Genomic DNA, 27,303 nt, shown 5'->3' on the forward strand with positions numbered 1-27,303 from the left:
CCAGAAGAGCCTGCACTCCTAATACAAGATGGCTCTGCTCCTGCATGAATTCCTACTAGCATGCAAGAGATGTGAGTCACCAGATGAAGTGATTTCCCCCCGCCCACTTCTTTTTGGATGAGGAGGCTTCAAGAGAGGAATTTTGAAATATCCAGTCCCTTTTCCAAAAGCTTTCATTAAAACAGCCCATAAACTTTCTCTGGAAAGTTTAGGAGGCCTTTAAAGAAAAAAAATTAAAATTAAAATTCAGTTTTATTGAATGAATGGGCAGCACTGAAAATATTCAGAAAATTAAAATTAATTTGAAAATAATTAAAAATAAGAGAAGCTTAGTGTATGTTTCCAAGTTCTGGGTAATATTAAAATAGCATTAAAAAACTGCAAAGGAAATTTACTGTGAGCAGGTGTTTGAAATAATTGGGGGAGAAAAAGGGTTGACTATTAATTAATGAAGAATTATGAATGTCCCTTGTTGGATTTTTTTCCTGTAGTCAACAGATTTTTAACCACATGAACTTAAAGAACACATTTTTAAAGTGTGGAGCTGCTTTACAGACACATACAGGGAGCTGAGCCCCATTTATTTTATTTTTGCCAGCGGCATGCATTTAGCAGGAGCTGTTGAGAGGACCAAGGTACAACAGCAAAGTCTTCCTCATCAATTTTAAGGCACAGATGTTAATATTTTCTGGACAAAAACTTCTACACCAGGGTCAAAGGCACTGAAAACTAAAACACAGCAATGGGTTTCAAGAAAGATGCATGAAGAGCAAAGGTGTAAGGCCTGGTCATGCATAGGAGCTCACCCTGGTTTGTCACCCTGAAAGACTTTCAGACTCCTACTGAACTCCCCAGGGTCCTTTGTGGACAGGTGCCGGAGCACAGGTTCTGCCTGGGCTCACCAGCCAGCCTGGGCTCCTGTTGAAATGGCTGGTGGTCTTGGGGCTGCCTTGGGCAGCTGTAAAAGGGCAGCAGCTGCATGTTCTGTGCTTGGCTACTGTAAAATTGATCTCTTGTTGATTCCTTCAGCCCCCAAGTGCTGCCAGCCAGATTGTGATGGCTTTGTTCCGCATCAGCCAGGAGCACTGAGCTCTCTGGGGGATGAATGCAACCCTTTGGTTGAATAAACTTGTGGCTTCATCAGGAGGGTATACACTTAAATCTTACACCTGCAAACCTCAGGCTTATCAAATACAGGCTGGTGTTAAATGAGAACCTTCCAGTGTGAGAAGCCAAAGCTGTTTCTCAAGTATGGTGCATGTCTCAAGTGCTGCAATCAGAACTGTGGGTAAAGCAGCCAGAAAAATTTCTATTACTGAATATAGGCCAGTGTCCATCAGAGGTTGCTTCCTGATTTCTTACCCTGTAACCTTTTTCTCAATTTTTACTCTCACTCTTTATTTTTTCACTAGCTAGCCCACTTGAAGTTTGATTTAACTCTGCAGGAAACAATAATTCTGATTCCAGACTGTTTTGGTAGTCGATGAACTCCTAGATGGCATAAGGTTAAAGTGCAGCTCCCAGACGGCAACACTGAATAGGCCAGTGGTGCAAGTGTGACAAATTAGGGAGAAAAGTACACCATGTCTCTTGAGTGACCAAACACCAGAAATTCCAGTAATTTCTCATTTCCTCCTTAGTAACCTGGTCTTAAGGACTTCCAGCAAGACTGCAGTCAAGAGCACCTCAAGTCCCAGTTACTTGCAGAGAGAGCTGAGGTTTTCTTACAAGGAGTGAGTACAAACTGTGAGCCTGAGTCAACCTTTGATGTAGGCACATTAGTTTCAATGGAAATTACTTTTCTCTTCATGTATCTAGAGACAGAAGTTGGGAAAAAGGCCACACTTCTTTCTGTCACTTATATAAATGACAGGTACATTAAATACAGCAAACAAAAACCCTGGAGTAAACAAAATCAGCATTTATTCCTCATTCATCTTTTTACAAGATTGCTTCATGGTTTTCACAAAAGAACACATACCAGAGATACATGAGTTAATCTACAAAACCAGATATGCAAACCAAAGTGATAAGGTACATGAAAATCCACACGCTTCATGATTTAGTTGCCACATGCCTGTCCTCTAAATTCAAGGGAAGTTGTTGTGGGGTACATAAACATTAGTTCTGCCACACCAAAATGAGACCACCAACTCTACAGACGCAGCTAAACAACATATTTACAAAGCACCATCTCTACCAGTCTTCATCTAAGTTTGAAACAGGTAGTTAGTTGTTCAGCTACCAAGCCTTCATGGAAGGTGAAACAGTCTAGCATTCCTAAACAGATTCATGCAGTGTTTAGTTTTATTCACAGGAGATGCAAGAACAAGCATGTATCAGTGATAAAAGTAGTATGTGAAGATGCATCAACCTCCTGGGAGGAGTTTGGAGCATCGGTGCTCATTCATCCATTCATCACTACTCAGGGTGCAATACTGCATCCATTACCATGTATCAAAAAGTCCAAAAGCTAAGAATTGCCCTGCTCTCGGATCCAGAGGAACGGAATCCAATGTTTCCAGGTTTCCATCAGTGGAGAAGAGCTGACAAACACCTTCGTTTCTCACAGCTCCTGGTGGGGGCCATTTTGCTGAAAGAGGCTGTCAGTGATTTATAGTGTCAGCATTAAACTAAAAATGCTAAAATAACTTGACTTTTACTGCAGCAATTTACCCGCTGCATAAAAACCGTTTCTTGATTGAGATTCCTTCACTGTTAAAAAGAGTAAGGTTCCTTTCATTATTAGTGATCAGGACTGGTGCAAAGTAGATATTTTTGGCAGGAAGGCGGGATGGTTAAACTGGGCTCTTCTACTACTCACATCACAAAAGGTGGATCTAGCACTTCCCTTATTTATTTCTGTGAGCTACCCTGTTATTCCTGGTTGGAATCAAGAATTTAGCTTGGCTTTAACTTTATTCAGCTTCTGACATTAGAGGTAATATAAAAACAAAATTAAAAAGCGGCTGCTCTTGTAATCTCCAGAATGGATTGTCCAGGTTACCAACTGCTTATGCTGTGAGGGTACCCAGAGGAGTGACTGGCTGCAGGTGTTCACAAACATGGACATGATAGCATGGAGATCTTTCTGCAGAAGAGGTTTTTACCCATTTCATAATCAGGATGTACAACACATAAAAGCAGTTGAAAAACCACTGGTGTCCCATCTTGTGCCAAGTATATTTGCTTCTAATCTTGATGTCAGTCTTCGACTACTCCAGTATATCTGGCATCCAGTATACCTGCTGCATCTATAGGAGTGGGAATGACCGTGTCCTGATTCTTATGAGTGCCAGGTGACACTTGTCATGTTCCCAGGATTTTATTTTTTAATTTTTACATGTCAGGAAGAATGCACAAGACAAGCACTGCATCTGGGCACTTCATCCTTCCCACCGCAACTGATGTTTGTATACCATTCTTGAGGTACCTGCAGTCGTCCCTGTCTGTCCGTGAGTATGCAGTGAAATATGTACAGTGAATATAAAAGCAGCTAGAACTGTGCCTTTCACACCCAAACTTGCTCACGAGCACAGCAATTCACAGTTTCCAAATGCAATCACATAAGCCAATATGTAGCAAAAATTATAAGCAAACTCACACAGATGTAGGTGACTTAATAGAAGCTAGCAGCCTTAGTATTATTATGACCTAGTAGAAAATAAATGATGATGTGTCAAAACAATGATTTAACAGAGCAGGACTTAGCTAGCAGTCATTTCAGAACATACTTAAATCATAAAATCATAGAATCATACAATAGTTTGAATTGAATAGGACCTTTAAAGGTCATCTAGTCCAACCTCCCTGCATTGAGAAATGAGGTCTCTTGCTTGATTAGGTTACTTACAGGCCTGTCCAACTCACCCTAGAATGTTTCCAGAGGTAGGGCAAAGTAAAACAGAATGCAAATCAAACTTGCATATGTGAGCACACACACAAAACAGCATGCTGCTCAACATGCAATGAGATACAATTAGGAAGCCACTAAAAAGAATCTGTCTCAAGCTATTATTCACTAAAATTACAACAGCCAGGAAAGATCCCAGAATCACATAATTTTTGGGGTTGAAAGGGACCTCTGGAGATCATCTAGTCCAACCCCTCTGCCAAGGCAGGGTCACCTAAAGCATCAAGGAGGGTTTGGAACATCTCCCTGGGCAGCCTGTTCCAGTGCTCTGCCACCCTCAATGTAAAGAAGCACTTTCTCATGTTGAGGTGGATACAAGACACAAATGAACATTTTTGGAGACATTTTTCTCAGGCACATTGCTATACACAGCAGCAATATAATTTTTCACCCTTGGTGACAGTAAGGCCCTAGGTAAGGTACCACCCTTTTGACTCAGTGCTGCAGATCCAGCACCCCTGGAGCAAAAAGCAGAAGTGCACTTGGGATTCTTTCCTCCTCCACTGGACACCTGCACGCCCACTTGGAGTTATCCCTGGGCACCAAATGGCACCTTCAGTCACTGCAGAGACTTGCTCAGTCCAACTTCCTCTGACTGGCCCTCCCTCAAATTCAGCCCCTGCTGCAGGAGCTGTTCTAAGAATGAAACAGTGGGGCAATTTACAGACAAGACTCTAGAGTGGGACCACCATTATCCATGTTATGAAGAATGGAAGTTAAATGCCTTAATTGTGTTAGCACACTGCCCAGTAGCAGAAGCGAGAGGCTGCTGAGGGGTCCCCTCATGCCTAAATTCTCAAGGTGGGGAAAATACCTCTTTCTATCCTCCCACTCATTCTTATTTTTGACAAAGCACTGTACAGATGAATCTGGGGGATGTGCTCAACAGGGGCCACATTTTCCCACATTTTCCTAGCTCCTGGAGGATTTGTGGTTGATTCAGAGCAACACATTCTAACACTGGGCTGATCTTCATGGCACTAAGCTCTTAATCACTACTCAGATGTATATATCAACAAGTAATAAATCCTCTTAATTCAACTGAGCAACTAATCAGAAAAGAATGTAGTCATTATTTTAGTATTGTTAAAAAGATTCTAAGTTACATGCAATTTATCCATGTAAAATCTACCAAAGGAAAAACAAAATCCTCATCCAATTCTACAATGGCACTAAAGTGCATAATGAGATCCTGTAATTCCAGAATGGTTTGCTGCATTTTAGTCTGATCATTGAGTTGTTTACTTTACAAGAAGCTACTATACCTTGAAGACAGTCAGAACAGGAGTGGGAACTCCAACCCTAACAGAAAGGCAACTTTTCTATTCATTTTGACCAGACAAATATAAATAGTGACTAAAAACAAGCAGCCCAGCTTCTATCTAGAAGTCATGTGCTCGTTTTCTGGCTTTGAGACCGCTCAGTCTTTTCCCAAAGAAACTTCCATTTCTGCTTGGCAAAGTTTACTTTAGTAAAGACTACAGATGAGGATTTGAAGGCGGCAGTGCTCTATATCATATAAAAGCTACATGGTGTGGCAGTGCATGATAGCAGTATGTGCAACCTCTGGTGCAACACATCAGTATTACTAAGATGTCACAGTTGTAAGATGCCCAGTTCATTTACAGGAGCAGTCCTAAGGGATGTACTACAATGATTTTAAAATATTGGATCAAACTGTGGAGAGTGTGATGGCCATGATGTCCCATTAATGGGCCCCTTTTTATTTCAAAATGAATGCTATCCAGAAAGGACAAAGGTGTGAGAAGCAATTCATTGCGTGGTGATGAATAATACTGTTTTGTCTTTATGTTGATCCCTTTTTTAAAAAGACAGAACTTAAATATATAAACATATGAAATGCATAGATAGAGATAGCTATGATAATAGAACTGGATTAAGCAAAGACAATGTAAAGACACCACAACAGCATGATTAAATAAAATACTCATTACAATTTGCATTTATGTAGTTCTGAAACCAAGCAGTAAGAAAGCCATATACAGCAGGAATTCTCATTATTTTAACTTCAGAGCCTTGGCAAATTAGATTCAGTTAATGATGAGCCATAATCAAAAAATTTCAGGTGAAGAATTCAACGGTTCTGATTCCTATTTTTTTTTTACCTAGTTAAGAATCTGAAAGGCTTGGGAGCAAAATAAGAAAACTAGAAATACAGAGGATTTTTACTTGAGCCCTTACTCAGAAGTCATAGTGAGCGAAGCACTGACTCCCCTCTTTCCCAGTGGTCCTAGTCAGTTAAATTAGCATTAAACAGATTAGCTGATATAAAATCACCCTCTGTTAAAATAACTCTGAATTATATTTGCATTTTGGAGAACAGGGTCTGCACGGGTACAAGTGAATAGTGCCTTGTTCTCTTTCTTGTTTAATTAATCCAAGTGTATTTACAGCGAGCAGTAATTCATCAGGCTGAAAAATCCTGAGATGTACCATACCACAGCTGCAGCAAATTCACCTGTACACAAGGAAAGCCTCATTTCTCCCTTCCACTGGTGTTACATTAACATGGCTTTAACTCTGGTTGAGCTAATCCTTAACTCATTTTAGTGTGACAGGAAAAACATACTTCAAATCTCCCGAAGGCAGCTTTCAATTCACTGCAATTTTTTTTTTTTTAATTATTTGACTCTAGTTTCAAATGAACCTTGGCTACAGATACAACATAGTGACAGATTGCCTTCTGGGCTCAGATGAGAAACAGTTAGTTTTACATGATAATTTAAACTTTAAGGAGCCTTTGATGAGTAAATGAGGACATAAGACTAGATGAAGTTCATTATGAAACCAAGCTAATGTAGCACTTGCAGGCAGGGAGAACATGGTACTTCAGAAGAAACACGCTCCTGCAACCCAGAGTAATACTTTCCTTCTTTTAACAGCTGAGTAGAGAAGAAGCAGCTTCACAATGCTGGGACTTGTCCTGCAACTAAAGTGCTGTTGGTCCATTTAGTAGAAGTCTCAGTCATGGCAGGGGGTTAAAGCACCGAGACTGCTGATATTTTCAAATCTCTTAGCAGCAGTAACCACACAGCAGCTTTTCTGCAAATAAACGAAACAAAAATCCAGTTAATTCAGCAGTATATATTTTTCATTTGGTTAAGTGTTCTGGGATGACCACATGGTGGTTTCTTTGTGCAAATGCAGCACTGAAGGCTCTTGCTTACAAAGGATTCTCACAGCCATATTTTCTGTGAAATGTTTTATAAAATATTAAAAAGACAAGGCTTCTTTGTGAAGTGGAGGATTGATCCTGGAGGTATCTCTTTAAATGCAGCTACTCTGCTTTTTTTACCTCTCTTGTCATACAGATCACAGTATGCAAAGGCATGCTGCAAACCTCTCCATTTATTTGTGTTACCACTGCAAGCATTTATAATGCCAGGTTTAAATCAACTGGCACTTGAGTGCATTATTTTGGATTAAATGTGGTAACCATACTACTTGCCTGATAAAAATAGTTAAAGAGATTCTTTAAAAATAAAGCACAGCTATGACTTTAGATCCACTCATTAAGTAAACTCAAATAAACTCCAAAAAGAAAAACACACACAGAGGAAATAACACTGCAAAAGCCAAAACCAGATTTTCCTGCAAGTTAGATCATGGGTAGGTTACTATGTTACAAAGCTATTAAAAGTTTATTTGAAAATAATTTTGACTGCTGTTAGACAGTCAATTTATCTTAAAGTTGACTTTGGTTGTAACAGAAAATTGTGTAATACAGTGCTTTCTGCATTGCAGAGGAAGAATTTTCACCATTTTGTTGTTGTGTTTGGTGCCACAAGTTAGTGGCTTGAAATGGGAAACCCAGATACAATACTAATACTAATCTTGCAACAGGGCCAGAAAACCTGTTTAGAAATCTACTGTGTAGAAGCATACAAGTGAGGGGACCAAAGCTTCATGGAATCTGTCTCAGCACCAGTGAAGTGAGGGTGAATACTGAGGATCACAAAGAGGTATAAATTCCCACTGGACTTCTACTCCAGAAGCCAGTGTTCAGATATTACCATATCAGGAAGTTGCATGGCTTCAGAGAGCAAGTGGGATGTAATAATGGTACCTTAGTCCTTACTGGCTTCCACTATATGCACTGAAAGGCATCTTCATGTCTTTGAAATAGCTCATGTAAAGATCATTACCTTCTGTGTTATTCCACTATGCTGCATAAAATCTGTTCTAATCTTACTTAAAACAAAAATTTCAACCTCTCACAATTCTCTGTTTTCCACATGTTCCTGGAAAAAACTTGTTGCAAAAAAAGCCAATATATCACTTGTCCTACCAAGCAGATGATGGATGATGGCACCATTAAAAACTTGCCTGTTGGCAAGTGGTAAAAGGTGGACTACTTTTATTTTGGCATCCTGTTGTTACTCATGACGCACTACTAAAAGGAAGTGGTTTTACAGTGTGTATGTGTGTGTTCTCAGCCTAATTCACATCTTGACCCTCCACTGAGTTTTGCCCAGAGATGGCCTCCAGAACCTTTGAGCAGTTCCCCTGGTCCCTGAACAGAGCCACCAATTTTTGTGGTAATTGGTGGGAATTGGAGTATTGGTTTATGGAGACACTGCATCGCCTGAGGCAGCGCGATTTCAAAGTGGCTGAGTGAGTATGCATTGGTCAAAGACTAGGGACAGAAAAAGAGAGCAGACTTGACTCTGCCTGATCCCCAGGGGAGGCAACCAAGCCAGCCTGAGAACCACTAATGAACTGTTTGTTAATGAAAGGGCAAAGACAAGGAGCCAGGGAGAAAGGACAAAGAGATGCCCTGTCAAACTCGTTTGGGTTGCTAAAAGGGAAGGTAAGTGCCCTGGCAGAACTGGGCCCTCAGACGTGTGGAGCAGCTTCTTTTAGGGGTCACCTTGCTTTGATTTCGCTGCAGTTAGTCAAGCTGCCCTGAGGGTCTGGCCCGTGCCTCTGCTAAGAAGTTATTATTTTTCATATTTCTACCCTTTTTAAACTGTACTTCTAACCACAGCATGAAAACCCGAAAGCTTTCAGCACTGAAAAATTATTGGGTGAAATCCCTGCCCCTTGAGAGCCAGTGGGAGCATAACCATTCCCTCTAAAATGGCCAGGGTTTGCAGAACATGTGGCTCCATACCCATTAATTATTTTGCACATTGCTGTTACTTGGTATAAGTAATAGAGCCAGTTTACATTTTGAATGCTTTCCAGACAGCAGCAGGGACGGTGGTGGTGAATACAGTTTGGACCGTGCACTTTGGACTACCCAAGGTTTTCAGCTGTCCACTGATCCCTTCCACAGGGGCTACAGCATGTGAAGGAACATTTGGGACCTGAAACAAACCTTCTGTTTGGCAGCTCTTTCAGAGAGGTTATTTAGCCAGGGGTGCTTGAGACACACAGTCACCTTTAGCCTTTCTCTAAGGAGAAAAAACCAAAAAGACACCATTATTGGAGTATTAATTGAAGATCAATCATATTTTACTTGTACTTAAGGTAATGGCAGAAGAACACTGCAACATCAGCAGGTTTAGTGAAGCTATTTTGCAAAGCACAAGTATGAATAAAAATATTGGGGGAGAAGATGCAAAGGACAACATGAGCTGTAAGATTTGCATTAGGGTAGGGTTTCCTGAGGAAAAAAATGGTGATAGAAAGGACAGCAGTTTGTGTTCTTGCAGCATTTGGAAAAGACAGTCTGTTCCCCAGATTGCAGAAATCAGAGCCTCACTGGAGCCCAACTAAAGGAGTCAAATTATATCCCACAAAAACCTCTGAAGATATATTAGCCATGAAAAACTCTCCTATTTTTACTGTGCAGGCTAACTTACAAATCTTCAAATAATCTCATGGGCATTGCTGTTCTGGAAGATTACAAAAAAACTAAATTTAAGTGAAAATTAGAGTAATTTATTTGATTTTTTTATATCCTATTTTATAATAATTCTGGTAATCCTTAGTCTATAAAGGGAACATCTTGCAAGGACAGAGCAGACAAGATGTTACCTTATCAGTAGGGCTACCTCTGCTTGATTATCATAATAATTTTTTATTTTAATAAAATTATGTTGTTAAATAATAATATCATCTATTAATTCTTAATTATGGCGGTATATGAAAATGCACCTGGACATGTACATCCTAGGCAATACAGCAGTCATCTTATTTAACACAGAAGTGCTTTGCCTGCAAAGGAAGAAGTGAATATTGCACTTCAAATGCTGTAAAAACTCTGAAACCTGCTTAAAATTATCCCCTGTGAACCTCTGAACCACAGAGTGGACTCACTTAGAAACAGCAAACAGAGGTGTCACCAACAGTGTGAATCTCCAAAAATTACTGACACAGGAATAACCAAAGTGATTTAAAATCTTGTTGCTCCTCCAACTCAGCCCAACTGAATTGTTTGCTTGAGCAAACAAGTTCTTCTGTGTTGGCCACTAAGCTGGCTACCATTGAAGGGCAAGAAGATGCTTAAGTACCAAGGTATGCACCACGTGAAGTTCCAAGCTCTGTTGGGAAAGGTATCTCCTTGGAAGAGGTAGGATGAAACAGCACTCGGGGGATCTTCAGGAGAGCCTGAAAGGGTTTTCAAAGTAGGAACAAGAATCATCCCTAGCTGGAAAATCCTTTTCATATGGTAATTCAGTGCTCATTTTGTAAATGCTTTCATTTTGATAAGAAATTGATCCACTCAGAAACACACAGCATTGCAGGATCTTATATTTCCTCCCAGACATGCAAGAACTGATGAGCAAGTGTGAGCATGCAAATTCTAACAGCCAAAAAAAAGCAATGGGACACACGTGGCTCAGAGTGGCAAGAAATGAATCAGCAACAAAGACTCAAACAAAGTTAAGAATAATGTCAAAGCAAAGTGACGTGGCAGCACAAGAGGGCAACAGTAGATGCACAAGAATATTTAAATGTAGGGACCTGGAGTCTGCAGTGGAGCTTGTGGTCTGTTAACCATGGGTGTTTTAAGGCAGCAGTTGCGCTTAATCTCCAGCTAGAGGAAAACCAGAATGCTATTAAGAGTTTTTCCCAGAATCGTACAATTCAGCAATTATCTGCTACAGGTCATGTGTTTTGCCATCTTGCAACGCTGTCATTTCAGAACAGTATGACAGATGGCAGATTAATTTTGTTTCACAGCAAAAATGTAGTCAGGTAATTTCAGAGCATTTGATGGATACAATGAACAACAACGAAGTGTCATTATAATATGGTATGTGGGCATAAAAATCTTAGAAGTCATATTAGTTCTGCAGTGGAGCAGCACAAGTGACACAAATGTGTCATGATGGCATGAAACACACATTTCAAAGATACAGGATTATATACCATTTTTCCTTGATGAGAAGCTTTGATATGAAATCTTTGGCCTCATCAGAAACATCTCGAAATTCCTCATCTTCAAAATCCCAGTTACAGGCCAGGATATTGTTGAGGGTCTCATTGTCATCATCACCCAAAAAAGGAGACAATCCAGTGAGGCTGAAGTAAAAAGGAATATGTTCAGTCCTCCTGTCTTTCCCTCTTCCTGAACATGGTCTCCAATATGCCAGCTAAGATTGTTCTGTCACTCTGGCCTAATTTACAAAATACTACTCTCTAAGAAGGTCTCCAGACCATTCCCATTTTCTCATCTATTTACATGTTTAATCACCCCTCCTCTCTAACACACCAAGCATTACTGTCTTTCATGGTAGGTCATATTTTTTAGACCTCTGACCAGTCTTGTACTAACCACTGGGAATTTACCAAGCAGTTTACATTATTCCGGAAGTATGATGCCCAAACACTCCTGAGAAATGTGAAAAAAAAAAAAAAAAAAAAAAAAAACTTCATGGCAATTGGAAAAGAGGAGAGATTTCTCAATATGGAGCTTGGAAAGAAGTCTAAAAATTTCCTATTTTGGGTATACAGTTTTTCACTCTTCCAGTATAACAGCAAACTTGGATGACTGACACAGTTCAACCCAGAAACAGCTTACAAAGCAGATACTGAATCTTACTTACAGCATATAAGCAATGACTCCTAAACTCCACATGTCTGTAGGAAAAGAGACAAACTCATAATTCACAACTTCAGGAGCAAGAAATTCTGGAGTTCCAAAGTTAACTCGAAGTTTTTCCCTGGGTTTATATCTAGGAAATGGAAACATTAACAAAGGTCATCAATTACAGTTCCTGTTAAAGTTGAATCATCAATTGTCTAGCACTAAGAGGAATTCCAGAAGCATACAGAAAATTCAGCAGGAAAACAAGGACAGACAGAGGCACAAACTAAAAAGAAATATACCCACATATAGAACAAAAAGTATTTTCAAGCTTTGTATCATACTAGGACAAAATGCAATTGCTACCAAAAAAAAAGAAATTCGTAATTCAAGGACTTCTCAGAGCAGGTCTTACCATCCTTTTGGGACTTCTCCATATCAGAGGCATGACATTTTTAACCAGTAAATCCTTCACTGAGGTTATAACACCTAATTAAACTAGAAAGGGATATAGCATGGGATATATTGTAAGAGCCCTCAATGGTATTTTACACTCTCTTTTGAAGAATCTCTTCTTACTGGAGACAAGAGACTAGAAAAGATGTTTTGTCCATTTTAGCTGTTCCAAGATACTTATATGCATTCTTAGGGAAAATCAGCCCTCTTTCAACCATCTACCTGAAAAGAAGGTTTCAGGACAAATCTTTTTCACTCAGGTCCAAACATTCCATATTAAAAGATATTCCTGGTTAAAAGAAAGAAATTTGTCCAAAGAACAGTAGAAGACAAATGTGAACCAAATACATCATTGCAGGGATGCAATACTCTTTTCATTGTTTCCTAATTCATTTATGATTAGTGAGAACACATGCATGTACCTTCTTGCCAATCCAAAATCAATAATTTTTATTTGATTTGCCTCTCGGTTCACGCACAGGATATTCTCAGGCTGCCAAGACAAACAAAAAAAGAAAAAAGTTGAATAAGAAACAAGTACGAAAAACTGGGCTTTTAGTAAACGGTAGGGAGAAAAACACTAATAAAAGTGAAAACATCTCATAAGCACCTTTTGCTTTCCTCCTTGTTCAGATCTCTCTGCATGGATACTCCTCTTGCTGTCACAGAGCAATCAGAACTATGCATTTTGTGCTTTCCAACTGCTTTTTCTACTCCATGGCTTTTCAATTTGACATAAGGCAGCAGTTCAGATAAAGAACTCATTAGGGGGAGGGGGACAGGGAACGCAAACTTCCAAGAAGGGGTTTCAGGATGCTTTCACTGTGATTATACAGACCTTAATAAGCTCACACTGATTTTTAAAAAATTTTAGGTGTTTTAAATGTTAAAAAAACGTTTTGGGCTTTGGAATTTATCTTACAGCTATAATTTCTGAGTGCTCAAATATTCTTTCAGATTGAACATTAATATATTAAGCCAGTCTCATCAACTTTATGTTTTTTTCAGGTGTTTTAGCAAAAAAAATAGGATTCACAGGTTAAATCTCTCTGGATTTTCATAGGGCCAAATGTTACTCTTCACTTTCCTGGCAGGAATCCATTAACTTCCAAGAATTACTCCAAATTCTTACAGAAGGAACTGAGAGAAGGATTTGGCCAATTGTCTTTGAAATGTAAATACCTAAAGCAAAGTCCCATATTGACTGCCAGCACTTTTATAGCTACTCTGTCTTGTTGCTCAGTGAGTCCTCTTTGAAACAAAACAGCCCTCAACACTTAAAACATTAGTTAACCTTTGTCACCATTACTAATTCATTTTACATGTAGGACTTTTAAACACCATATGTCCATAGTTTCTGAGGTCCTGGATGATTATGGTCAAGATGATTTTCTTTCAATTTCAAGCTTTCTTTCCCAAACTCATTTGTTACTGACAGCAATCTATGAACAAGCAAAACAGAAGGGAGAAGCCGTAGCTGGCGAGCACATGAAAAGAGGTCTCTGGGATTAATTTCTTGGATTGTATATGTATCTTTTTGTCAGCAGTTTGACCTCATATTAAAACTGTGCCATCTCAAGATCATAATTGATGTGTCCCAAAGAACTGTGTGAACTTCTGTTTGACAGGTTTCTAGGTAACTGGATGTTTATAGAGAAAGAGAAAAGTAAGTCTGGTCATCGATCGGCTACAGAAGCTGGTCCCAACAAGCATCTGCTCATTTCTTTAACTGCTGCAATAATATGTATGCTAACAACATTAAAGATGTACTATATTAACTCAGTTATTACAAGCCAAAACCAGCAGCTGTTATAAAAATCTCACCAAAGAGAAAACCATCTTGTGCACTCCTTGTTTCTTTTTATTGTATTGTAAAGCTCAGGGATCACTAGGAAGCTTTCTAGCCAGTCATAAAACTAAAGACATCATCCCATTTTATTCCTGCACTAAATAGAGGTAAGAAACAAGTCCATTATTTAATAAAAAAAATGGGGCTAAGGGAAAAAGAGCCAGCTCAAGTGTACAGTTTAATGAAAAATAATAACAATTTTTTTCTAAGGGGTGTCGCTTGACCATTTGCAGTTGACCAGAGTGAGAATATGTAAGTACATGGTAGAGTACTTGTACATGTGCAAGTCCGTGGTAGAGAATCTGCTACCTTTCTCTGGGCTTTCAGCTACACTAGCCATATTCGTTATATTAACCACTGACTATTTTTATTCCTTTCATTTCAGAAAGTACTTTTTAATGTATTTTCCCTTAATCTGGCTATCTATTGATGCCTTTTCATGACAACAGCAGTTGAGTGTAGTCCTCAGAAAATTGTGTGGGCTTACATTGATCCTGAATGATCCTTGAATTTAGTTCTACTCACTTATGCCTTTCTGCATAGTAAAAAACAGGGACAATTGCCACCCCACAGCTGATGTGTAAAACATGCATCTTGTGCAGTTGAATTAAATAATATTTGTGCAATATCTTGGGATCTAATAATTGAAATTAAAAATAGTAATGCATTTGTAGTCAACTGCTGGCTTTCTATGAAATCACTCTGTGGAAAATTTAAGCACTATGAAGCTTGATGACATATGACCACAATTTTCATCTAATTTACTTAGTCCTGTAGTAATTTAACTGATCTCAATGTGGTTAAAGTATAAATAAGGAAAGCAGAATAAGGCTCTTTGTTGTTCTGCCACAGGAATCTGCTAAGCTTTATGGCCTACCATTAAGAATGGAATTTCCACATCTGTCATTGCACAAAACATATATCTCAAAACTTTACCTTGAGATCCAAATGAAGAATGTACATTTGGTGCATGTACTGAATTCCCTTGCAGATCTGTTTTATGAACGAGATTGTATCCATCTCTGTCAAATTGTAGTTTTCATCAATAATTCGGTCAAATAACTCTCCTCCTTCCACACTGAGGAGAAAAAGACAATAAAGCAGTGACCAAATTCAAATCCCATCCCATAGAGTAAGACTAATGCAAAAAATATGCTATTGACTATTTTTATCATTCACAGTCAAGTTCAGTAAGATGAGTCTGTACTCTAATCTGCACTTTCTGAAATCTGAGCTCCAATGCATACTTGCCTGAACCTCTTCAAGGCCTAAGAGTCCAGTCTCTCATCCTTTGAAAACCATGAACAACTTGAAATTTAATATTATGCTGTCTTGAGTTCTCATTTTGGACCAGTGAAATTAATGACGTTCCATGGAAAACCAACACAACATGATGGAGAATCTGCATTTAAATCTGTGGTCTCTTCCCTCTGAGTTTAAGAGGGACAGGATCCAAAACGTCAATCTCAAACTGTCTAAAGTCAACAAAATTTACTTAATTTCTCTTCACATTTCAGTATGCCTCCAGCTTATTATAGGCACACGTATACTTTTCTTTTGTGATGTGTTAGTCATATAGACCAAATTCAGAGGACTTTCTGAGAATGTCCAGAATAGTCAAATTCACCTAACTTTGAACCCTTCTGCCACACATTTCAGTGTTTTAGTTTTTGGCCTTTTAGTTTTTGGCCTTTCTGGCTTCCTTAAGACAGCATCTGCTTAACCTGAGCTTAAGGCAGGTATTTTGTGCCTAATTAGCCTGTTAACCCAGCATAAAAAGCAGGTTTAGCCTTTCAGGCACCCAATATGAGGATTAGGCACAACACCCATATCTGGCTCCTCTTTGGTGTAAGATATGTTCCTGTTTGCCTCACAGAATAGGAGATATTCTAAGAGGTTGTTTCTTGGCTGACATTTAAGTATTAAGACATTAATTAAAGTATTAAATTAAAAATAAGATATGTCACACAGCTTTATCTTCAATTGGAGCCGTTGCTTTACAGTACCAGGAGTGTGACAGACTACTGGAAAAAATGCAAAAATGGCTGCATGGGAAAACTTTTCTCTTAAATTCCCAGTTTTTTCCCTGTTGTTCATAAGAACATATATGCATTTTCTACCTGTAAGAAGCTCTATTTCTCATTTCAGGAGAAAGCAAGAAGGAAATTGACAATTCTAGCAAAAGCAGTAAACACAGAAAGGAATTGAAAAGAACCCACTTACTATTCCATGACGAGTACAATATCATTTTTAGATTCAAAGGCATCATATAGCTGGATGAGGTTGACATGATTCAGCTGGTTCATGACATTGATTTCATTTTTTACTTCATCCTGTAAAGAGCCATGAGTATTGCTTCAGATACTTTTTTCCTGGGAAAGCTACATTTGAAGCAAATCTACGTTACCTTCATGTTTTCTCTAGTGGCAACCAAACTCAGGGCTCCTGCAGCAGTAGATGTCAAAGCTATAGGAACTAACAGATTGAGCTCAGAGCTTGAGTGGGGTGTTTCTGTGATAAGGTATTTACTGGAAAAGGAAGAGGAGAGCCCACATGGACAACAGGCAGGCTCCCAGGGATGTAAAGGAAAAAAAGCAGAAGAGAATTTTATTCAAATAGCTGTAGGTGTACAAAATCAAGCTGAGAGAAGTCCAGGACAGACCTCAAAATCGAACTTTGCAGTCAGAGGAGGGAGACAGGTACCTCCATTCATCCCAACTATTTTAGACATGCTGAATGATGATGTCAGTCTCTCTCCATTCACCATAAAGGGATTCTTAGAGATCAGCTTGGCCACAGCTATACCTTAGCAACCCGAGTTACCTGAGACAAATCCCATTCTTGAATGCCCTTAATGACAACCAAGTCACACAAAGGATGTCATGCATGTCTTTCCAGTGAAATCCAGTCCCAGATGGCTAAGAAGTTTGCAAAACAGCCCAGACTAATTCCTCTCATCTGTATTTGTGTGGATGTCAGATGCCCAGATTACATCTGTTATCAGCATCACCCCCACTGACATCAAGTCATTGCAGCAAAGGCTACAGTGTGCTTGGGAGGGAATACACTATGTCACAGGCCTGACAAATGTTTTTACCATTAAAGAAAACACTAATAGAATTAGCAACAGAAAGGAAAAAAAACAATATAATATTTTAAAAAAACCATAAAACACCCCAAAAATAGTACTCTGATGAGCTATTGGAAGCTTTGGAGGAGAAGGGAAATACAACTGTAATCAATGGTATTCCACCAGGTCCTATGAGTGTGATAGCTTGTGAGACACTTGTTCATGGCCTGTTGTGTAGCTGAAGAACAGTGTGTGATCCATTGGGGAACAAAAGACTAATATGATTCTCCACCAACCTTCTGTTTTGGGCCTTGTGCTTTTATAATTTTGGCTGCCAGCTTGAGACCTGTTGCTTTCTCTTCACATTTGTGCACTTGCCCAAAACGCCCTCTAGAAAAAAGGAGAAATAAACATCATCCAATGGTACAGGTGCAACTCTGAGTGTAAACTACACTATAAACAACCATAAATTATCCTCTCCCTACTGGCTTTCATTTCAATTGCTCTGTTGTTGCTATTTTGTTGTGTAGACTGTACTTGCTACTACTCATTTAGGCACGTCAGCATCACACAGTGTTCTATCTGGTACTACCCCATTTGTATGATTCCCTATACTCTCCTCATAACCTGCAATGACTAATCCCAGGAAAGTCAAAGATATACTGTAAGGATAATGGCTCACTTCTGGGCACCATCTGCCCCTCTCCATCGCATCGTTCTCCTCCAGGGGAGGGTTGTGTTTTCTCGATGATACAAAGCCTTATCAAAGACTATGCTGCCATGAAAATTACAATATCCCACTCTCCTAAATAATGACAGCACAAGAGATAAGTAACTCCATGGCCTGTCAGATCAGCCTGCTAATCTATCTGAAAATAAGCATGTGTTTTCAGGGGTGAGACTCACTGAGAGGAAGAAGACTACAAAATGTGTCTACATACTGCTGGCTGTAATTTGAGGTAAAGTATTTCAGCATCTTAGGGGCCCTGTCATAAAGCCTGAGGGCATCTGGCTGGCCTAGAACAATGCCAAACACAGGCCAAGTCTGCTGGTGCCAAATAGCAATCCAAAATTCACTCTCACTATAAAACCAGCCTCCTCTTTTCATCCCTCTATAAAGCACTTTAAGAGCTTAGACTTTCATGACTTCAGCTCTAGTGGGGCATGTTGCCTCCATTCACCTCCCAGGGTGCTTGGCTGTAAATTTATGCCTTGCTTTCCAAGTTGATTTACTGCACCTGACTTACCCTCCCAGAATTTCATCCTCGTTGACATTATAATAATTGCTGATCCCCACCCTTTTGGCTGAGACAATCCGGTGGTCAAATGGTGCTGGTGGAGTAGGAATATCATCTGAAAAAGACAAAACCGACAAAGACCATATGAGCGGTCACATGCAGTGCTTGTCTATCCCATATATTAGTTCCTCTTTTCCCCAGATAAGTTCATTTAAAAACTGAATACACTTCCTGTAAGCTTTATAGACAGCTCTTTCTCTGTTATTGAAAAAGGGTTTTATTCCAGAAGCTCTGGCTCAGGTAAAGCTGTTGTTGTTGGGGAGCTATACTACCAAGACAAAGACTCCTTTTTTAAGTTATCGTCTTTCATACAACAGTTGAGAGAGGCAAGGTGAAGACCACTAGACTATTCCAATGTAGCTTCATACTCACAAGGGGCCTCTGCAATTCAGCCTAATCTCTGATTTTTTAAAACATTTTTTTCCTCCTCAGGGCCTGTTGGTAGGTGAGTATGTACTGTAACTCTCCGGTGGGGCAGGAAGAGAAACAACTCTCCTGCAGGCTCAGATAAGAGAGGCTATTTCCTAGCTTTTGGTGTTGACAGTGAAGAATCCACTTCTCAACTGACTGACAAAATTTGTCCTTCTCCACAGTGTGGTCATCACCTTTAAATATCACATTTAGAGCTTGTGCACATGAGGGAGTTTCACCCTGGCGGACAGCACTTGGGGTTTCCAGTATGGCTCAGGACACATGGTAATGCTCATATGCTGCTCTGAAGAATTTCTGCCCTTAAAAAAAGATGGCAGAGAAAAGGTAAAGAGGGGCACAGAGGAGAGATGGTTCCCAACATTGCACTGCAGCAGCTATGGAGTTTTGGCAGGTCTCAGGTGTTACTTTCTGGACCTCCACATGCTGGACCTTTCTGCCATCCTGATGTCAAAATCCCTGCTGGAGACCAGCCCTCCATGCCTATTTTGGACTTTTTGCAGGCGGTTGTGACTTGAATTTCATACCCAAGTTGTTTTTCATTTGATTGATACTCCCGAGAGTGACCTTTGGCTGACCAAGGTGACAAATACTTCTTCAACCATTTGGGAGGGCTACAGCCCCAGTGTTTCAATATGAGCTCTCTGGTTTGGAATGCCAGCTCCTTTTTGTGTGAGGCTTGTTGAGCAATTTTAAAACCATTCATTACTCCAGTGAAAATGATCAAAAACACAAACAAGAAACCCCATGACAGCATGTAGCTGGCAGGAACACTTTGGTCATTAATGTGGCAGTAGATTGTCCTTATTCACAGTGAATGTCCATTTTTCCAGGACACCAGCTGTGTACCTAGATTTTTTCTTGACAGTGTTAATAACTTACATGGTCAGGAAGTTAGTTCATGGTCAAGGAATTGTGAAAAGCTGGGGCTTCTGGAAGTTTGCCACCTACTTGGGATTCTGCAGAGTTTGAATTGCACGACTGTAAGTATGGGTCTTTGCACGTTACCGAGACCCAAAAAGTGCCAAGAAAACCTGTAACCTAAGGTAAAATTTTAGTATAACAACACAAACTCCATCTGCACCAGCATGTAAGTGACAGAAGAAAATGTAGTTCTGAAAGCTCAGCTAAAAACATTACCAAACTTTGGGCAAGGAAATATTCTTTTTAAGATGCCAGACTGCTTTTCAAAACTATGTTTAAGTTTTTGCCTTCAAGATGTTCCCTATGACAAACCCTCTATTTTTCTTTTCTGCAAAGCAGAGGAGATGTTTCCCTGTTCAAGAACAATTTCCCATTGCAGATCAAAGATGCTCCAACAGAGACACTATAACCTTAACACCATCCATAAAAATCTCCGTGAGCTCACAACAGTTTATGGATTTTAAAGTTTTAGTGTGTTTCTCCTGTTTTCTGCTACAAAAACCTAGCACAAATAAATGTTTCCCTCCCACACTCCCCCCCCTTCCCCAAAGCAGATAAATTAATCTTGAGTCTTGTGTATGCCCATGCACACACTCATATATTTCCAAGCCTTTCAGGCCACCTCCTCACATGCCATAATTTCATTTGTAGGAATAGCCACTGAAATTCTCAAGATGAAGGTCTAATATTAGAAATCTCTGCCTCACCATGGTGAGCACTGCTTCAAAGTTTGGTGCCTGAACACCATTTATCTGACTGGTCAACAGCATAACTCAGGCTTACACACAAAAGTCTGTATTTGTTTACTTTGTAGCCTGCAGTTGTTCTCACTTCAGATTACAATGGTATGAATATGAGCAAGCTTGTTTTTCAGGCTACGTCCACAGCATTGCAGATTCCCTGATAACACACATTCTCAACACTTCCTCAGGTTGACCATGTTTGCCACACCTGATATACTTTCTTCCTCCACTCTGTACTTAGGGATTTTAGCTCTTTTGTTAAAAGAAGAGGGAGAGAGGATAGTGTTAGTGGAGTAGTTGTGACAGAAGCAAATTAATTTTTAATAATTTCTGACAGAGCAGAAGCCTCTAATATGAAAGCAAGCAGAATCATGTTACTTCACATCAGCTTAAGATGCAGCCCATGAAAAACTGCTTCCCATCAGAGCTACCATGCACATCTTTTTCCCCTACTAATTAGAATCACAAAATCCTTCTCTTCTATAGATCTCTGTCTCTGTTCATCACTGTTATACCAGGGGAATCAAATGCTTTGCCTTTAGGATACTTCCTGTAAGAGCTTTTTATAGTTTTACATATGCCATCAGAGCCTTCTGCAACTACTCTGCTCTTTTTGTTGTCATCTTTGACAAGACCTTCATCATGCACTTGATGCTCACTTCTACTACTAAGCTCAAATTAGCAGGTCTGCCCAGGGATTGAACTAGAATTTCCTGTACCTTTTTCGCAGCTTTTACACCTGCAAGGACAAAACATGGTATTAGTGCAGAGTACACTTAAAGCAGAGCAACTTTAGAAACATAGGTAAAAAATGCCTACACAGATATTGCATTCAAATAACATTAAGCTATTTTGTTTCATGGTGTAAAATTAACTGGTTTAATAGTCATGTGGAGAAATAAAAATGGCCCTTACATTAATCATGACAGCAAAACGTTTCTCAGTTACTGAAAACCTCACCTGAGATCTTCTAAACTGGACATTAGGCTATCAATCTCACCTTTAAAGGAAGGGGAGAGCATTGAATTTCCCCTTTGTTCATACAGGTTCCTGAGGGCTTAAACCTGTTTATCCCTGAAAGGCTATATATTAAATCCAGCAAAGCCAGAATTGTAGTACACAAATTGATTAGGTCAATTGCCTGGGCAAATTTAAATCTTTATTATAACTATTTTTGAATTATTATTATTCATTTTTATTATTTTACTTTATTTAAACATTTTTATGTTGTCTTTTAAATTATATTTGCAGTAAGTTAATTCCCAATCAGCAGATGGCCTAATCTATTTTGCTGATGTTATATGACATTGCAGTATATAAACATAACCATGGGAGAATTCTCCTCAGAGATAAAGAATAGCGTAATGTAATTCCCGTGTTCCTAACATATTTCCTGAGCAAACAACCACAGCACACTGCTAATACCATGTGTGGTGGATTGTTTGCCTGTCTTTTTTAAGAGTATAATTTCACTTAGATCAGAGACATAAACATATCTTTCACTTTTGTATTGGGCTAAGTTTTTACCAATATTTGTATTAATCAGAGACTTTGACTTGAAACTTGAACTACACATTTTTCTGAAGCAAGGGTCTCTTCAGAATGTGTAGTTTCAGTTTCAGACCTTACCTTCCCTCTGATACCTCTTCATCATCATTTTGTTCTGCCTCATCTTCCTTTTGGGAAGGAGCTGGTGCTTCCTCAGCACCTTTTTCACTCTTATCAGCATTTTCCTTCCCTTCACTCTCTTTCTCCTCTTGTTGTTCCTCAAGTGCGTCTTCAGGCACCTGATGTTCCTTCCTCTCCTCGACTGCTGGAGACTCACTCTCTATCTCCTGCACAGTTAATTTTTGACAACCATCATCAACAACATCTTCTTCCTGCTGCTTTTCTGGAGGGAAGGATTCCTGAAAAGAGTTTCTCCTATATTCGTGATGACTTTCTAAAGACAAACTTTCTTGTTTCTCCTCTGACTCTTCAGTATGAAACTTAGGAGGATCCACTTCAAGCAGAAGGGAACTTTCCCTCTTGGCATTTTCCTTGTTGAGTTTATCAATTTCTTCTTCCTGAGAGCAGGATTGACTCTGCTGGATGTCCCCATCTATAAGAGATTACAAAGTAATCTGTCAGTGGTTTTCTGATAGTAACAGTACTAAAGTAGAGCTGCGCACTTAGCATAGCTTCTGTTGAATTTTGAGCTAGGTATTTGTTTTCCTCTCCCACTTTCAAGGTCAGTACAAGTGTTTCCTAAGCAAGAGAATACTACTTATTTACAATTGGGATTTCATGGGTCCCAAATGCTTTCTTTGAGACACAGCACTAGAAAATGTTTTTCTCATTTATTGTCAGCCAAGTCAAGATTAATAAACTCCCCATGCAAAGCACCTTATTGAGCAGTTGGATACCACGTGCTCTCTCATGCTGATGAACACACATGCAACCCAAGCAACTTCACTGGAGTTGCTCAGGAAAGTCATGGTTATTTCTGTGTTATTTCTTAGGAACTAGAAGTTGATCAGAGAAAAAAACCAGTCTAACCTGTTGAATCTGGTGGCTTCTTTTCTTTTGTTTCTGTTTCATTGAAATGTGACTTTTCTTTGATGGCCTGTGAACAAGGCAATTGACATATTAATGAATTTATACAGTGTACATATTGTATTGGTCCTCATGAAGTCACAGCCTGATTTTTTTTATCAAATGCAAATACTCTGTGTTCTAACACACACATTTCCTCTAAATTATAGTCCTTATTTTATTTACTACAATCTGATTGAATTGATACCAGTGCAAAGCAAGAGAAATTATCTTGGTTGTAATCAGCATCAATGTTGCCATAAAAGCAGCCTAGAAAAGATCAGGACTGAATTTTAGAGACTAAGCCAAAGAAGCATCCAGGAATCAGCTGCTGCCCTGCCCTAGCTTTTGCTGTTAAAAAACTAGGCTAAACCAAATCTCAGAAAATTTAATATTCTAGGAAAATGTTAGGTAACAATCGTACTGACACTTATCAAGAAGTTCCTTGCTGATTTGATGAGGACTTCTTTAATGATGCAGTGATTTATTAAGGGCTGACAGAGACAGTAACCATGAATTGGAGCATACAAGCCGTAACAAGCTTTGCGTCCTTCTTTTACTTATATTTTACAATGTTGCAGTGACATCTAGAGGTGCTTCATACCAATCCGGGTCCTCATAAAACCTCTGCAATTACTGTTACCTTTGTGGACATTAACTCCTGTTTCTATGCTATGTGCTCCGTGTGTTCTTTCGTGGCCACTCCCACACTTGTCAGAAGGTGACCACAGTACAACATGGCATCTGCTGTTGCTCAGTGCTCCTTTTTTCACCTTCTTCCTCTCACAATGCTGTGATACTGGCACTGTCATTACTATTACTAGATCCATATGGTGTGAAAAATTTTTTCACCTCAAAATATTTTCCAGAGGGGCTACCAGCTAAAGCAGTATTGTACATATCCCTACAAAATACACAAGTTCAGGCACTTAATTTTGAGTGTCGTAACCATGTGATCAGTCCCACAGCCCTGGGCACCAACCAGTCCTATTACTAAACAGTTGTTCTGGTAGGTCCTCCACATTTTCTTAGGCTTTATTTTTTTATTTTAATTTCATCAGGCTACATAGAAAGTAGGCATGAAATCAAAGCAATGTGTATCTGCTATAAACAGAGTTCAAGGGAAAGGAAATTCCACCAGAAGCCAAAAGAGTGGAGACAAACTGGATGTAACTGCATGGAGGCATTTCAACAGGACTTAATCAGAAAATCTTGATCCACAAGGGACAAGGAAACTGTAATACGAGCATAAGACCTGAGACTGACAATTATTTTGGATGCAGTTTGTCCCAGGAAGTTGCAGGCCATAAAATGAGAAAGGCCACGATACAACAAGGTAAATACCTCTGAAATATAAATTGGAGCCTTAAGTTCCCACAGAACTTAAATATAATGTAATGTTGCCAGATGCAACACAGGGAATCAAGCAATGCTCTAAAAAGAAGTAAAAAAAAAATAAATAAAATAGGGAAAAGCCACAGACTTATTTATTCTGCACTGTGTTGGCAATTAGTAATGCACTCGCATTCCTGTAAGTATGTCAGCCTCTCCGTACCACTGAGAACATCAGCTCTGATCAAACACAGTCAGCTGAGCAAATAACCAGAGAAATGGCCTCCAAGCTCTTTGAAGCATGAGGCCAGAATTCACTTCTGCATTCAGAATTAATTGCAGACACACAGCACTTCCAACTAAATATTGCTGTAGTTTGCAGGTGTGAAATACAGAAGCCAGCTTTTGAAAATCCGTCTAGTGGAAGGAACACTGGACAGTGCTGAATACCTGAGACTGCCAGGGCATTACATAAATTACTACTGTGTTTATTCAAGCACCATTTCTAATCTCCGACATTTCAAAAGCAGATGGGGACTTCATACTAATTTAAATGAAAAAAGAAAAAGAAATTTACTGATATCCATCAGAATCAATTTGCAATAAATATAGGGGCAAGAGTGCTCTAGAGTAAGAAATACAGATATAAGGACTAGATATTGAAATAACTGTAAATACATGAGCAGTCCATACATGAGCAACCCAGTTTTCTCCACATTTTACTGTTTGTCGAAACATGTGACTTCAACTTGTCAAATCTTGACCCTGCAATAAAAACAAGACCTTTTGCCCATTATTTCTTCCCTCTAAAGGGTGGGGGCTCACCAAGCTCTCTGGAGCTGCCAGAAGTCAATGTATCCTTCCTATCCCAGCCACAGGCGGTACAAAGACCTCCTTGTAGTTTGTCAGGGGCGTGCGTGACGTCCAGCCCCAGGCAGCTGAGCAGCTGCTCTGAGAGCCCACAACTCCCAAAAGCCATCACACTCTTTGAAAATCTCATCTGAAAGGCGTGGTGGCTTGTTAAAGACATCTATCCCACCTAATTACTCTTCATACCACCCCTCTTCCCTCAGTCTGTTAGAACTTTCTTAAGGGTCTTTACAACCTAATCCCTAATAATATTTTATTTATTTATGTATTATTGTTCACAAACTTATGTAACATGACTTTTTTCCAGTCTGTAATTTCTAAAGTTACAGTAATCAATATTTCTTAGTAGAAAACATTTTCCCTTTCTTTAATGACTTGAATATGTAAAATCAGCTAAATGGCACTACAGTAATTTTTCCGATTCATACAAGCCAAAAGCTTCAAGGAAAGTTTTGTGAAGTGTGTGTTTTTTGGGGTTTTTTTGGTTGGTTTTGTGTGTGTGTGTGTGGTTTGGTTTTTTTTTAGGTTTTTTTTTTTTTTTTTTTGAAATAAGCTTTTATTTCACACAAGCTTAAATATGAACGTTTGTGTTGTGATCCTGTAAAGTATACCACAGCAAAAATGTATCTGTATCTACACAATTTTGTATTGTGTCTTCAAAAATACATTTTCTAGACTTAAACATACTATTTCATAGAGTATTGCCAGACCCTAAGTAAGAGAGACAGAATAAAAGCCCAGGTGATGATACAGAATAATGTGAGATAGTCCAGAGGTTATAGACCAATGGGAAAAAAAAAAGGCATTTGGGCATTTGGAAATTATTTAAATTGACTTTAGAAACCTGCAGAAATCAGGAAAAAGCAATAATATATATATAAATACAATATATTCTAATTGAAATTTCAAATGCAGCAAGAAATTAATGTCTTTTATAGACATCTGACTCCTTTTTAATGAGCTCTACATGGTTAAATTCCTTCTTTATACTGCAGCAGTTCTACCTTTGGAATGTTTTTTTAGCTAACTTTCAGATTTTTTTATTCACCTAATAAAACTCTTTGATTCTTTTTTTCCTACTGCAAATTTTTTTTGTAATGAATGGCCTCATGAAGCAACCCCAATCATTCAGTTAGAGGTCCTTTATCACCCCACCACATTTCATTTTATACCAAGACTATTATCCTCAGCTTCCATCTCCCAATACCAAGACACAAACCTTTGCATGTGCCTAAACCATATTTTAACTGTGTCACTTTCTCATATTCTTGATATTTAGCAGAGCTGTATTATGGCAAGATAACCTGGTTTGGTGTAAAAGCTGATCACCATTCAGTTATCAAAATTATTAAGTTACTTGAGGTTTGCAATTAATGAGTTTCCCTAACAGCCAGAACTCAGCCATGGGTTTTGCCTCTAAGGGTGTTCCCAGTATCTCCTCACCAGCTCCCAGGAGAGTGCAGAACACAACACAGAGACCTTGGGACAACCATATGCGTGGTGATGCCTCCTGTGCCATCCATCAAAGCTGGAATCCATCCCCACCTACCCTTTTGTGTTCCACTTCAATACACAGACCTTCCTCCCCACCCCCAGCAGTGAAAAATATTCAGTGAGAGTATTTTTGAAACAAACTTATAAATGCTAAAAACCACACACATGGGAATTCTGCTTTTATTGGCAGGTGGTGCATCTGCTTCTATGTCATTATTTTTTTGGTACACTAGAACAACTGCCGCTACCTTCAGGCAAAGATTTTGACTCCTGTATGATTTTTGTAGAGCTCCTTGAACTAGATAAAGAAATCATTCTTCTGTAAAATCCAAACTCACTCTACAAGCATCTT

The 27,303-nt window shown here is 39.1% G+C and overlaps 1 protein-coding gene across 3 annotated transcripts in view; it reads right to left on the bottom strand.

Moving 5' to 3' along the window:
- Nucleotides 1-1,906: 1,906 nt before the first annotated feature.
- MYLK4 (myosin light chain kinase family member 4) overlaps nucleotides 1,907-27,303 on the bottom strand; it is a 61,825-nt gene continuing 36,428 nt past the window's right edge. For 2 of the 3 annotated variants that reach the window (XM_038125021.1, XM_038125006.1), the window contains exons 2-14: nucleotides 23,220-23,286; nucleotides 22,311-22,782; nucleotides 21,401-21,420; nucleotides 18,535-18,640; nucleotides 17,584-17,677; nucleotides 16,441-16,550; nucleotides 15,154-15,295; nucleotides 12,791-12,861; nucleotides 11,932-12,060; nucleotides 11,255-11,407; nucleotides 10,847-10,919; nucleotides 9,255-9,330; nucleotides 1,907-6,976 (exon numbers count right to left, since the gene is read on the bottom strand). In XM_038125021.1, the coding sequence (XP_037980949.1) occupies nucleotides 9,283-9,330; nucleotides 10,847-10,919; nucleotides 11,255-11,407; nucleotides 11,932-12,060; nucleotides 12,791-12,861; nucleotides 15,154-15,295; nucleotides 16,441-16,550; nucleotides 17,584-17,677; nucleotides 18,535-18,640; nucleotides 21,401-21,420; nucleotides 22,311-22,782; nucleotides 23,220-23,286 (1,485 nt within the window). In that variant the 3' untranslated portion in view covers nucleotides 1,907-6,976; nucleotides 9,255-9,282. The remainder of the gene's footprint in view (nucleotides 6,977-9,254; nucleotides 9,331-10,846; nucleotides 10,920-11,254; nucleotides 11,408-11,931; nucleotides 12,061-12,790; nucleotides 12,862-15,153; nucleotides 15,296-16,440; nucleotides 16,551-17,583; nucleotides 17,678-18,534; nucleotides 18,641-21,400; nucleotides 21,421-22,310; nucleotides 22,783-23,219; nucleotides 23,287-27,303) is intronic. The other variant, XM_038125014.1, reaches the window with a different exon arrangement.

This window comes from Motacilla alba, chromosome 2 (assembly GCF_015832195.1).
Source record: "Motacilla alba alba isolate MOTALB_02 chromosome 2, Motacilla_alba_V1.0_pri, whole genome shotgun sequence".
NCBI classification, from domain to species: domain Eukaryota; kingdom Metazoa; phylum Chordata; class Aves; order Passeriformes; family Motacillidae; genus Motacilla; species Motacilla alba.